The 13,600-nt window shown below is 31.4% G+C and overlaps 2 protein-coding genes across 2 annotated transcripts; one reads left to right on the top strand and one right to left on the bottom strand.

The window, feature by feature from the left end:
• Positions 1–1,536: 1,536 nt before the first annotated feature.
• Positions 1,537–4,509, bottom strand: LOC126681287 (pyruvate dehydrogenase E1 component subunit beta-3, chloroplastic-like). The gene is made up of 4 exons (XM_050376804.2): positions 4,213–4,509; positions 4,022–4,128; positions 3,879–3,916; positions 1,537–2,752 (listed from the first exon to the last, which is right to left on the bottom strand). Exons 1-4 carry the CDS (start codon positions 4,313–4,315, stop codon positions 1,780–1,782), a joined length of 1,221 nt encoding a protein of 406 aa, XP_050232761.1. The 5' UTR covers positions 4,316–4,509; the 3' UTR covers positions 1,537–1,779.
• A 6,307-nt stretch (positions 4,510–10,816) lies between these two features.
• LOC126683494 (uncharacterized) lies at positions 10,817–13,600 on the top strand. The gene is made up of 6 exons (XM_050379406.2): positions 10,817–11,214; positions 11,308–11,410; positions 11,595–11,687; positions 12,387–12,587; positions 12,794–13,035; positions 13,330–13,600. The coding sequence occupies exons 1-5, from the start codon at positions 10,847–10,849 to the stop codon at positions 13,025–13,027; spliced, it is 999 nt and encodes a 332-aa protein (XP_050235363.1). The 5' UTR covers positions 10,817–10,846; the 3' UTR covers positions 13,028–13,035; positions 13,330–13,600.

The following is a 13,600-nucleotide window of genomic DNA, read 5'->3' as shown; positions in this document are numbered from 1 at the left end:
TTTAGTTTTTATATTTAATTTACTTAAAAAAATTAAATTTTTTGGACAAAAAAGGAGCATACATCACACGCTGTAAAACGGCATAAAATTAAATTTAAAATCTACCTAACTCGACACATTGACAAAATAAGTCACATTATCAAACTTAAAAAGGGATCGGTAAATAAAAATTTATATATATAAAGACCTATTGAATAGAAAAAAAACTTAAAAAAGAGACCAAGTAAGTAAAATTTAAAAGTATATGTGCTTTTATTTTTGACGTGAAAATTATGAACTACTTAAAAGCGATTGAACTACACAATAACAATTCCTGTTCACAAAGAATCCATAATGAAAAACGAATGATACAGGAGTCTAAATAATAAATTTTAAAAAAAATTAAATAAATAAAAATTAAAAATATATGGACCTTTTAATGAATTAAGCCTAAATATAAAGGCACAAACTTAGTCTTTGTGGCAAGTGTTATATTTCAACTAGGCCAATTGGCTAAACACACAACTTAAAGCTTGCCACTTTGGGAAAATGTGGAAATCTGTAGCCCATGATCCATTTCATCTTTTGCCTTTCTTCAAATAAAATAAATAAACAGAACTTCTTATATAAGGTTAAATATCCATTTGACAGTCTCTTTCTTTAGCAAATACAAAAGACAAAAGAGTGGGAGAGATTCATACCTAAAGTTTGATTTGGTCCAGTCCAATCCATTTATTGATCATTTTGGGTTTGATTTTGGTCCAGTCCATTTATTGATCATTTTGGTTTTTGTTAATGTGGCAGGAAATTGGTTCATCTCTATTAAAGTACTATTAGATGCCTTTCCTAGAGTTTCCATTTTTCTTTTTAGTTTATTTTGATCAGAAGCCTACATTTTGATTAATCAAAACTCCTTGTGGCCTTGTAGGTATAGTTAGGTGTGAGTAAAAAACCGAACCGAAAAATTGTTTCATTTTAATTCGATTACAAACTATAAAATAAATTTTCAGCATAATTCAGTTTCGGACATTAAAAAGTTTCATTTGAGTTTTAATACAAGTAAAAGTGAAAAAAGAAAAAACAAAGAATCAACTGAACCAACTTATTCTGTTGTGGTTGGTTCAGTTTAAACTTTTTCATACATATACATTCAATTTGGTTTGATTTAAAACAAATGATTCAGTTTGATTTGAACCGAATACATAACCCTGGTTGACTATGCATCTGAAATGGCATCATTTATTAGACAGTTCAAAGCATACTGGAATATGATTTTTTTTTTAATATACATTAATATACCTTCTATAAGTTTTGAATGTAATAAGATAATCTAACTTCAAATCATACTACATTCAAACTCAAGATACAGATTTATATGCAAAGTGGAATTGAAAAATTAGATGTTTTCTTCCACAAATCAAGGTCTTAGAATCAAACACAAGCAAAATAAACAAAGCCCTTATAGTTATTAAACCATGGGTTACCCAGACAAATTAGGATAAGAGTTATTTTAAAAAAAAAAATCTAAATTAGAAGACCTAATGTCAGAGATGATGATTCCACAAATCTACCAATAAACTGTTACATGATATATTTAAGTCACTGCAAACATAAAAAAGAACAATGCCTCAACACAGACGGGTGCTGCAATTTTCAACAACAGAGAATTGCCAAAAAAAAAGTGTCAAACTAAATAAACCACTTCAAGAAAGATAAGAAAATAAAAACTAACGAAAGTAATTTATAGAAAGAAACACGAGAATTTTTACCACAAAGGCGATAGTATTCATGCTACTGTAATTATTGGCAAAGTTTCTCCACCGCTGTCACGATTTGTGCAGGTTGAACCACGGTCACTTCCTCCAATGTCCCAGCGTAGGGAGTCGGCACGTCTTGTGAAGACAAGCATACAATAGGAGCATCCAAATAGTCATGGAAATTTTCGGTGATAGCTGCAGTTAAGCTAGCGCCAATGCCGCCAGTCCTCATGCACTCCTCAACAATTAGCACGCGGTGTGTCTTCTTTACGGAGTTTCCTATTGTGTGTAGGTCAAACGGTTTCAATGATCTGATATCAATAACTTCAGGATCATATCCTTTATTGACCAATGTTTTGGCCGCCTGCATTACATGGTATCTCATTCTCGAGTAGGTTAGAATAGTGACATGCTCTCCAGGCCTAACCATCTCGGCTTCTTCAAGGTTACATATGTATTCCTCGTCCGGGATTTTCTCTTTGAGATTGTACAGCAAAACATGCTCAAAAAGTATCACGGGATTCTCACTTCGGATTGCAGCTTTCATCAAGCCCTTGGCATTATAGGGCGTCGAGCATGCAACCATTTGGATCCCAGGAATTGACTGGAAATATGATTCGAGTCGCTGTGAGTGCTCAGCCCCAAGTTGTCGCCCAACTCCACCAGGTCCACGAATCACGATGGGGATTGTAAATTGGCCGCCTGATGTGTAATGAAGCATACCGCAGTTGTTTGATATCTGATTGAAAGCTAAAAGGAGAAACCCCATGTTCATACCCTCAACAATTGGTCTCAAGCCAGTCATGGCAGCTCCAATGCCCATGCCGGTGAATGAATTTTCAGCAATAGGAGTGTCAAGAACTCTGAGATCCCCGTACTTAATAGCTAAATCTTTCGTCACCTTGTAAGAACCTCCGTAATGACCCACATCTTCACCCATAACACAAACAGTGGCATCTCTGTCCATTTCTTCCTCCAGTCCTTCTCTTAGGGCCTCAAAAAGTAGAAGTTCGTGTCTGATCATAAAATGAGATTCCACTTGAGTACATGAGCCATGAATTAAAAAAAAAAGCACTAAGAAAACTTAATTATGAAAATGATAACTCTAGACCCATAAACTCAAGCCTATAAAAATTAGAGATAAATCGCACACTTGAGCATGATTTGACACAGCATATATACCACTGCATCGTTCTTTCTTACAGGAACTAAATATATCCAGGCCATCCGAAAACAAATCAGATTCAGGATTAAGATGACGAGCCTATCAACATCTAGATTGAATTTTTTAGGTCATTTCATAATTTATTAAAATTGCTATGACAGATAAACTCATAACTTGGGGGATCAAAACTATTCTTAAGTTTCATTGATTAGCAATCAATCAATCAACTTCATAAACATTCATCAAATGCACAAATAGTTCAAAATTGTTTGGTTTATGGTTGGGCCTTGTGAGACAAAGTAGATCCAACTTGGACTGGCTGGGCTCAGGCAGAAACATCAATACTTTCCTATTGTTGTTTTCTTTCTTTTTGTCAAAGATGGTAATCGACTCATTAGAGTCTCAATTGTTAGCTGTTAGTTACGGAAGCATTGTTCAAACCCACAACCTCTTGATGCACTTAGAGGTGCCTTAGCCATCCTATTGTTGTTCACTATAGCAAAACATGACCATTTCCATCCTTATGTCATTAAGTCAATACTTGTTTAAGAAAAGAATCTCCAATTAAAGTTAAAAAAATATTCCAATTTGATGTCATTGGCTTATACTAATCATAACTCAGAATCACATTGCAACAGCATCATTTTATTATTATTATTAGTGATCGAAGCTTCATTTGCATTTACCTTAAAACTCACGGATAAATCAAAGCAAAACCCTTAAAACAGGAGCTATCATTTAAGTTGAAGAAAAAGAAGAAACTGTCGATCAAATAATTTCCTCAATATGCAGATTATACAAAGGCACGGTTAACTTCAATCAAATAATTCCGCTTGATTCCGCTTTTAAAAGAACATTTCGCTAACGACTAATTCACACTATAAACAGTCAAAAAAAGAATTTCTGAAGGATCCATGCAAACAGAGTGCAGACAATTCAAATTCTCATATATAATAGTAGAGAGCACAGAAGCATACCCGGATTTAGAAGCTACAGAAGAACTCTCAGGCTTTGTCTACACAAACCAAAAAACAAAAACAGCAGTGAAATTAAAAAAATCAGTTACAAAATTATAAAATATAACATAAATTAAAGAGAAACTAAATTTAGAATGATTTACAGCAACAGCATTGGTAATCAACTGCTCAGCCCGGCGACGTCTTGAACTAGAATCACCGGCGGTGAGCCTTCCCTCAGATCTGACCACAAGGAGGCTCGATTTTCTCTCTATTTCAAATTAAACAGTACAAAAAACAATCAGAATAAAAATTAAAGCAAAATTAAAGCAAGATTGGACGGAGTTAAGTGTACCTGAGAAGGATCTACGAGAAATGAGCTGAAATTTCTTGGAATCTAAGGAATTTGACGGCGTTAATGCCGTTGCTGCTCCTAATCCCTGCAGTATTGTTGCCATTGTCTCTTGATTTTCAGTGAATTTTCAAGGTGAAGTAAGAGAGAGGAGCTGTGATTTATAAAACGAGAGAGGAGAAAAATGGCGGAGATTTTGAAGAAGGAAGAGCTAAACGGCAACGTTTTGGCGATTTCTTTTATGTATTTTCTCAGTGACACTTCTCCACCTTGTTTCCATCGCCACTTCTTTGCTCCCTCGTCTCTCTCTCTCTTATTGTGTTTCTCTGCATCGCGGCCTCATCGTGTGCTTTTCCTGTAAAGTTGCCACGTCTTAAGTTGAGGGTGATTTTGTAAATATGATTTTAAGTTTGACTTGTTGGAGTGTTGTGATTGGCTGTTGAGTTTGGTTATAGTGGATTGCGATGTAGGTGAAGACGCACGTGACCTGTGTGTTGCCTTTCTGTCGTTGGTGACCCACATGGGACGGTTGAACCAACCAGCCCTAACAAGCAGCTCGTTAATACCTGAAATGTGAGTTGGGGTTTCTATCTGCTGCATGCGCCTACACATAAACTACAATATAGCCTACTGACGTGTTGTTTGCCACATGGCAAAAACTCTGATGAGGATTTAAAGACATGCTGAAGTTACATATGTGGCATCACGTGCCACGGGAGCAAAGTAGAGGGGTTGGGTGTTGCATATGAACCGGAAAAGGTGCAGATACGGTCTGAAGTCGACCAAAACTGACCAAATCGAAATACGTTACTCCTTCTGGTTTATAATATTTGTCGCATTTGATTTTAACATAAAAAATAAAAAAATAATTAATATGTCTTAATTTATAATTATTTACTAAATTAATCATGTAGTATTAAAACTTGTTTACATTTATAACTACTAATATTACTTGTTTATTGTATTTTTTTTAATAAATTAATGAAGGACAAGTATGAAAAAATAACAATTAATGTTTTCTCGATATTTTAAAGTGATAAATATTATGCACCAAAATAATTTTTCAAATGCGACAAATATTATAGACCGGAGGGAGTAAACATCAAATTTAACCTCAAACTAAAGTATAATTCACACCGACACTAAATCAAACCAACTATTTAATCGGTTTGTTCGAAATGCCTTGTTTTTTATTTATTTTTTCAAATAATTTTTTTTTGATAATTGGGGAGGGGGGAGCGCCTGTGGGAGAAATCGAACCCACGATCTAGCAGTTTGCTGCCTAGCGCTTATACCATTTGAGTTATAGCTCATTAGTTTTTTTTAAATAATTGTTTTATTTTAAAATTAATTCAGACTAAAGTTATTAGAGGAAATTTTTCATAGTACCTTTTTCAAAATTTATTTACTATGCTATCCAGATTTTGGATCCTTTTTCATCTCATATTTTTTATTTCCCAAAATAATCTTATTTAGTTTTTTAATTTCAAAAATATCTTTTTTACTTTTTATATATTTTATGCCTTTTCTATAGATTTTTTTTTATTTTTTTCATGAGCAAATTTATATAGTTGAACATTATTGTAAAGAAATTATGGATTTTAAAACAAGTTGAATAAAATTAAAAAATTTAAACTTTAATGAAATTTTTATAAAAGGTTTGATATTTTTTGGTCATTTGGCCTTTTTAGAAGAAAAAAAAAAGAGGAAATGACGCGCTGTACATCATTTTCTTTAAAGTTTGTATAAATACTCTTCCAAAATTTCAGCTTTCAAGCGTGCTCCTTTTTCTATTTTTTCTTTCATTTTTACGCCTTTTTATAACAACAATTAAGTAGTTTCTGTTTCACTTTGACAACTAACAATATTATTGGTTGCTTTAACATTTTTTAATGATAATGTGTGGGTCCCTAGTCCACTACTTTCTATATCAACATTAGTAATGTGTTATTCAATTTAAATAATAATAACAATTATTATTATTATTATTATTATTATTATTATTATTATTATTATTATTATTATTATTACATAATAAAAATTAAAGTGACATTAACAAAAAAAAACAATAAGAGTAATAAAAGATAGGAAAATTTATGTTTTTAAATTTAAACTTAATTGATATGTTTATTTTGTTATCAAACATATAGACAAATATTTATATATTTGAATTATGTCAAAATTTTGTTCTTTTCTTTAAATTTTAAGTTTATGAATGTTTTCTTTTTTTAAAATTAAATACAACAAAGACATGATTTTTTTAAATATATTAATAGTCACTAACAAACTACTAAAAGCATCTCCAATTATCAATAAATTAAAGTCTAATGGACTCTTTAAAATTTAAATTTAAAGAAGAGAGCGAAAATGGCTCTCTACATATGGAGAGCCATTTTCACTCTACTTTATTTTCAAAAAGACAGACTTTCAAATTTTAAAATAAGTTGGTTATTTTTTATTTGAAATGTAATATTTTGTTTTTTTGAATTTAAAAACAGAATAAATAAATTAATATTATTAATATTTTCTATTTTTTAATATTATTTATAAAATAAAAATAAAATAAAGAGTTAATATTAGAGAGTCTATTGGAGTAAATTTAAATATATTACTCTTTATATCAAAGATGCTCTTTATTTCACTAAATATGCTCTTTAAAATAAAAAGTATCATCGGAGATGCTCTAATAAACTATGTAAAAACAACTATATAAATGGACTAAATTAGTATCCAACAAGTTTTATCATGAATGATTGTTTTTTGGTAGTTCTTTTGTTGGTCGTTGGTTGCTCGTTGGTTAATCGTTAATTGATTATTGGTTGCTTATTGTATGAAATATTGTTTACTCTATTTTATTGATTACTATTACTAAGTAGCAATGTAAATAAATGTAGAGCATAAATTATCTTTATAACTTTTATACTCCTAAAATAAATCAAAATTAAATGAGACATAAACCTACACAATGTTGATTCTAAAATTACATTTGCATCCATCTTTTTTAATTTATTATTATATAACACACTTATATTTATATATAAAAAGGTCATTCTAAATAAATTATCACAAATTTAATATTAATATGCAAGGTAAATTCGATGTATTTTTGACATTCTTAACTGCAACTTTCTAATAATTAACATCATTAGTTAAACACTTAAAATAGTATAACCTAGCTATTAGCGTTAGAAGAAACAAAGAAAGAGAAGTATACAAAGATATAAAATATTTTGTTCCCTATATTTAAAATGATACTCATGATTAAGTCATTTTGTTACATGAATTATTGAAAAAAATATAATTATAATAATTTATGGAAAATAAAACGACACGAGCAACTGAAAAACTATCAAAAAGAAACGAAAGAGCAACAAATTAAAAGATAAAAAATCATATCAACGATAGTTATTTTTTAAAGAAAAGATAAAAGATAATATAATTCAATTTTTATGCTCCCGTTGCACACATATAGAATAAAAATAAATAGTACATATTTTAAAAATATTATATATTTTTTTATTTGATTAAGGATATTAATAAAATAAATGATGTTTAAAAATAAATAAAAAAGATAGAAAATTACTATGTTATTGACAAGTATATTATTAGATAAGAGGTGTCAATATATGATGACTTTATAAGATAATAAAATATTAATAAAAAAAAATTAAAAAAAGTGATAAATGTATTAATATGAAAGACAAATGTTCAATTCTAAATGTCTTATCATATCACTAAATTTATTATATAGAATTTAAAAATTAAATATTTTCACTCTATTAACAATAATACCAAAAACAATTAAATTTAAAAATATTTTTATAAAAGTTAACCTGTTTTATATTTTGAAATTGTTATATTTCATATTTGAAAATTTAACTTTTAATTTTAAAAAATTAATTTTGAGTAGTTGATGTTTAAAAAATAAGAGAAATAAAGAATAAGAGAAAGTGCTGGTTATTGATTTGACCAAAAGAATAATTAAAAATATTAAATATTTATATTAATAAAACAGTTAGCACTTAATAGAAACACTACATATATTGGTTTGATAAAAGTGAAGTGAATTGGACAAAACAAATTCAGTGGGTAATGATTAATAAAGAAGAGAAAATTAAAATAGCAACAGGTTGAAAAAAAGAGGTATGGATGAAGACAGATTTTTTAAAAAGGAGTATATGTGCTAATGTTTTAGTAGAAGAGTATTTTTAAAAAGACCAAATCTAATTCAAGCATTTATGAACAAAGCCCAAAAAAAAAACTAGTTTATTCAACTTTCACCTCTCACTTTATAATTCTCCGTGTACTTTTTATCTTATTTTTATGTTATTTTTTATTATTATTTTGTCTAAAGTTAGAATCATTAATGAAGATTAAATTACAAAAAATGAAAATCATATAACAAAAGTCATATATATAATTTTTTGTAATTTTGAGATAGTAAATAATAAGCAACAATTCAAACACAAGCTATAAAAAATCGAAAAAATAGAGAAAAAACAAAATTTGAGTCCCGAAATTTAAACACAACGATTTTTTTGAGCGGGTGTTAAATGATTCCTTTTTCCGATTTGCCCTTCGAACCGCTTGATCCGTTAGATCCACAACCTCACCATTTTTTTGATCTACAAGAATTTGAATCGAAAGCTCAAACAAACACGAAATGTTCTTGAGAATCTAAAAAATATAAACAAATGAGGATATAAAAGACTTTATTATTTCTTCAAAGATGAACAACATAAAGACTCAAACAAAAACTAAAATTTTAACAAGGATTTATTGAAAAAAAATAGTATATTTATAATAATAAGTATTATGGGCGGAGAGAAGAGGATTTTCTGGCTAGCCGAAACAGGGGCGGATCTAGCCTTGGGCTCGGATAGGCTTGAACACGGGCTGCCGCCAGAATTTCTAAGGACCACCGCTGCTCTTCTGAAAGCCAGCCATAGCTGCCTTGAGGGGCTGATTTCATTGAAGAGTGAAAGTCAGCCATGGCCGCCACCGTTCTTCTGAAACACGCAAAAAGAAGGTTGTTTGCCTTCTATTTTTTTTAATTGAAGAGGCCAAAACGACGTCATTTTTGGCCTCAGTTTAATTAAAAAAATAAGAGGCCAAAACGACGCCGTTTTGGCCCCTTGTTTCGTCTGCTCTGTTTTACAACAGAACATATGAAACGGGACTGATGCTTTTTTTTTTGATATAGGGAAAGAGGCAAACGCCTAGAAAACTCAAGCTACAACGCTTCTCTCATAAGACACACCATGACGATTATGCACTTTCCAAGGTAAAAGACTATCCGGCGGGCCGTCGTGCTCCACCAATCCAATCGATTCTCCGCTTCCTTCTGAAGTCAGATGGTCCGCCGCAAAGTTCGCTTCTCTATAAATGTGCCGCACTTGAACTAGCCAATCTCAAACTTTCCAGCATAATAAAAAGAATGCCCACCACCCTCCTTAATTAATATTTATAAATCACAAATGTTTATATTCAATTCCTCATTTTTTCTTGTTTTATGGAATTTGAGATAAATATTATTATTCTCTAAATTCTCCAATCAAATTCTTTAACCTAATTTCAAAATCTACGACCTAATTTTTAAATATCATAATTTAATTTTTTAATTTCAAATTCTCCTCTAAAATCAATCAACCTCTAACTTTGGTTAAGCCTTTAAAAAAAAATATTTATATAAATTAATTTATTTGTGTTATTATGAAATAACTCTATTCAATTCTAATTTTTTTATGTTTTCCTCTTAATTTATTCATAAAAAATCAAAAAAGAAATTGGACTACAATTGCTTCGTATTGATCGAAACTAATGTAAGTAATATTTATTGTTTGTTTTTTTATTACATAATTTTATGCAAATGAATTTATTTATTATGTATTATTTAGCCCGAGCTGAAATGAATTACTGGATCCGCCACTAAGCCGAAAGATCATCTTCTTCCATCCTTAAAGAAGTGAAGAAGATGAGAGATTTTCTAGAGAGAAAGGAGAGAATAAATTTTAGAGAGAGAAGGATGTTGAGAAAAATACAATTTCCATCATATTTTTAGGGTTAATGTTATAAAAATTTACCAACTTTACACGTTTTCTCATTTTAATCACATATTTTATATTTTCTCATTTTTATGTATGAACTACCATTATTTCTCAAATTCATGCACGATGCTGAGGTGTCACAGCTCCATTGGTGTAATCCGGCGAGGTGGAGGTCATTTTACAACAATAAATTAGTGTCACCTTAACATCGTGCATGAATTTGAGAAAAAATGATAGTTCGTGCATGAAAATAAAAAAATTTAAATTACGTAATTAAAATAAAAAAATATATAAAGTTCGTGATTTTTGTAGACATTAACTCTATTTTTTATAATTAACTTAATAAATAACACTCTTATTTAATATATTTATATATTTTTATTGGAAATTTCGATTACCCGGTTTATACTTCTGGTTCCGCCACTGTGGAGAGAGTATTTTATTAAAAATTAGTAATATACAACTAACTATCAAATCACAAATTATTTTGTTTATTTATAAATACAAAACAATAATTTAAAAATGCAACTTGGAACCTGAAAAATTAACGTCTAGTCAAAGTGATGGACCATAAATATTCATAGTCTCTCATGCCATTTCCAAATCTTCTTCAAGAAAGTCAAGCGAACCAAATCCAGAAGATAAACAGAGGCGGAGCAATGGAAGTTTTTTATCTCCTCCTCTCCATCTTATCAACTTCATTCACTTCCTTCACTCTCTCAGTCCTCCTCCTCCTCCGCAGTCTCCTCACGCGCCTCCTCTTCCGCACTCCACCTCCCTCAGACTCCGTCTCCGTCTACCAAGGCACCGTCTGGCATGAGCGCCGCCACCCCGTTCGCCACGCATTTCGTTACTCCGTTAGTTACGCTCTGTTTGACCTCGATAGCTCTGCTTCTTCACCAGCTGACCACCTCTCCGGTGATGATGCTCGCCGTATTGCAGACACCGGCGGACCAGTGTATGTAATTGAATTAATTTAATGTATTATTACTTGAATCTGTGAAAATTAGGTGTAATTTGACTGTTATTATGTAATGTTGACTTTTTGCAGATTTTTGTTGACTATTCCTCCAAGCGTCGGCTATGACCAAAATCCGTTGAGTTTGTATTATTGTTATGACTTAGAAGAGAATTTGGTCAAGTGCATTGCTGAGGTTTGTAGTCCGCAATTTTATATGTCGGAAACTTGTCGTTTTGAACACGAAACTTCATTTCTTTTACATAGAAAACCTTAAAATTACAATGTTTCGCTATGTCTGTGTCCAAGTGTTCTGTTTTCCCGTGTATGTGTTTGTGCTACCTAGTTTGTTAATGTTTCGAATTGATTGTGCTATATAGGTAACGAATACGCCGTGGGGAGAAAGGGTCACATTTGTTTTCGATCCGAACTCAGACATTGTGGCAAAACCATTGCACGTCAGCCCTTTTATGGTATGTGATGTTTTTCATCGGTTAACTTTTTATTGCTTTATTTAAATTTGTTTTATTTCGATTCTCTTAGTAATTGACTTATGTTGGTTATTCGTATTTTTTTTCGTATGTGTTTCAATCCAATTGATTCTTTGATATCTATTGTTCTCAATAGAATTCTATTAAATGCTGCAACTTTACTTGTCTATATAGCCTTGAGATTTTTACTTGGACTAGGCAATGAGTAGGACTGTACTTTCATTATAAATTATAGCATGGATTAATATCCAGAATAAAAAAATCTGGTTATTTATTTAATAATTAAGCTACTAGTTTTCGGTATCATGAAGAGAGACTCCATCTAGTGATGGTGTATAGCAACATTCTTTAAATTAGTTTTAAGTATTGGCTTCAGATAACTCGGTATGGCTGTTGGGCTGCGTGAATAAGTTATTAGTTACTGAGCAGCTTCGGCTATTAGATGATAAAACAAGTGCTGTTGGGGAGCTATTTGAATACATAGATCAATTCAATTATAAGGGCACAAAGAATTTGAACTTATTGGTATTGGGATAAGCATCGGATCAACCCAACTGACTGCATAACTTTTGATGTAATTTGAGTGTTTGATCTTTTTTGTTTGTTTAAGATACGTGTTTGATCTTTACCTGAACAGAGATTTTTCACTCCTTGAAACTTGACATTGAGAGAAAATTGCAGGATATGTTGGGAAGTTGGCACATAAAAGCAAATGCTCCAGGGGACAATTTATTTGTGAATATTTCAGTTCAGCACCCTGAGTTTGGTGACTATTTTGTGGCTACATTGAAAGCTAAGAAAATCCCTTCATTCTTGGTGTCAGATCATGCTTTCTACTTCTGGTTGATGCCCCATAAAGTTGCGCTATGGATATATTGGCATGTAAGTGGTCAGTTGAGCAGCTACTAATTGTAGAGTCTTATTTGTAGCCTGTAATAGTTCCCGTTATACGTAGGAACATTTACAGTTTTTCTCGTTTGTTACTAGATAATTCTAGGGCATTTCAAAAACCAGCTTCTAATACAGATTCCGAATAACTTGAACTTTTAAAACGTCTGTTGATACTCTTTCACTATATATTCATGTAGGCTGTCAAACTATGGTGGAAAAATGTACAGTTCATCCAACATCCAAGGTATAGTAACCCTAAATACAGGGAAGACGCGATACTACGTGATCAAAAGCTTCAGTGTTGTCGAGCACCGGCAGCAGACAAGGACAAACCTTCACAAATTGATGAGCTTTGCCCAGCAAATTTCGCTGACACAGATAACGGGGAACGTCAGTTCAAGTGGAGAGATGCTAAGTGGCCTTGGTGTTGATTATAAGGGTGAGCATTTCATTCGAGTTGTTTTCAATGCAATTGCACTATAAGCTTTTCTTATTATTGAGTATTCGTTTTTCGAGTAAAAGACCATGTTGAGTGAAATATCTGAAGGTCCAACATAATATTAACTTATCTTTAAGACACCCTGCAAGACTCGCACCCTGGATGCGAATGTCTATTGAGTTTGAAGCGTGAACAAGCAGTCCGTTTTGCTTTGTATATTAAATTAATCAAATGAGAGTTGCCGAAGATATTTTTATATACACTCAAGAAACTGCAACTTTGTGTTGTTTACAGGTTTTTTCTTCAGGAATAACAGGATCCCTTTGGTAATATACCATGGAAATAGGAGGAGCTTACTCTCTGTATTTACCTTTTGCAACAATAATCAAGCACCAGCTCAAGGGATCGCATGTGGATTCACATACAGTGTATTTGTATAATCATTATTTTCTAGAAATGAAAATTCTGCTAATAAGTAGTGCTTAATTAAATGTATAAATCTACCGCGCAGCGTAAGGGTTAAAACGAAAACAATTTGCAAAAGAATAAGGAGTTTTATAGAATA

The sequence above is a fragment of the Mercurialis annua genome, linkage group LG5, assembly GCF_937616625.2.
Source record: "Mercurialis annua linkage group LG5, ddMerAnnu1.2, whole genome shotgun sequence".
In the NCBI taxonomy this organism is placed as follows: Eukaryota; Viridiplantae; Streptophyta; class Magnoliopsida; order Malpighiales; family Euphorbiaceae; genus Mercurialis; species Mercurialis annua.
This window is presented reverse-complemented; position numbering and strand designations above follow the sequence as displayed.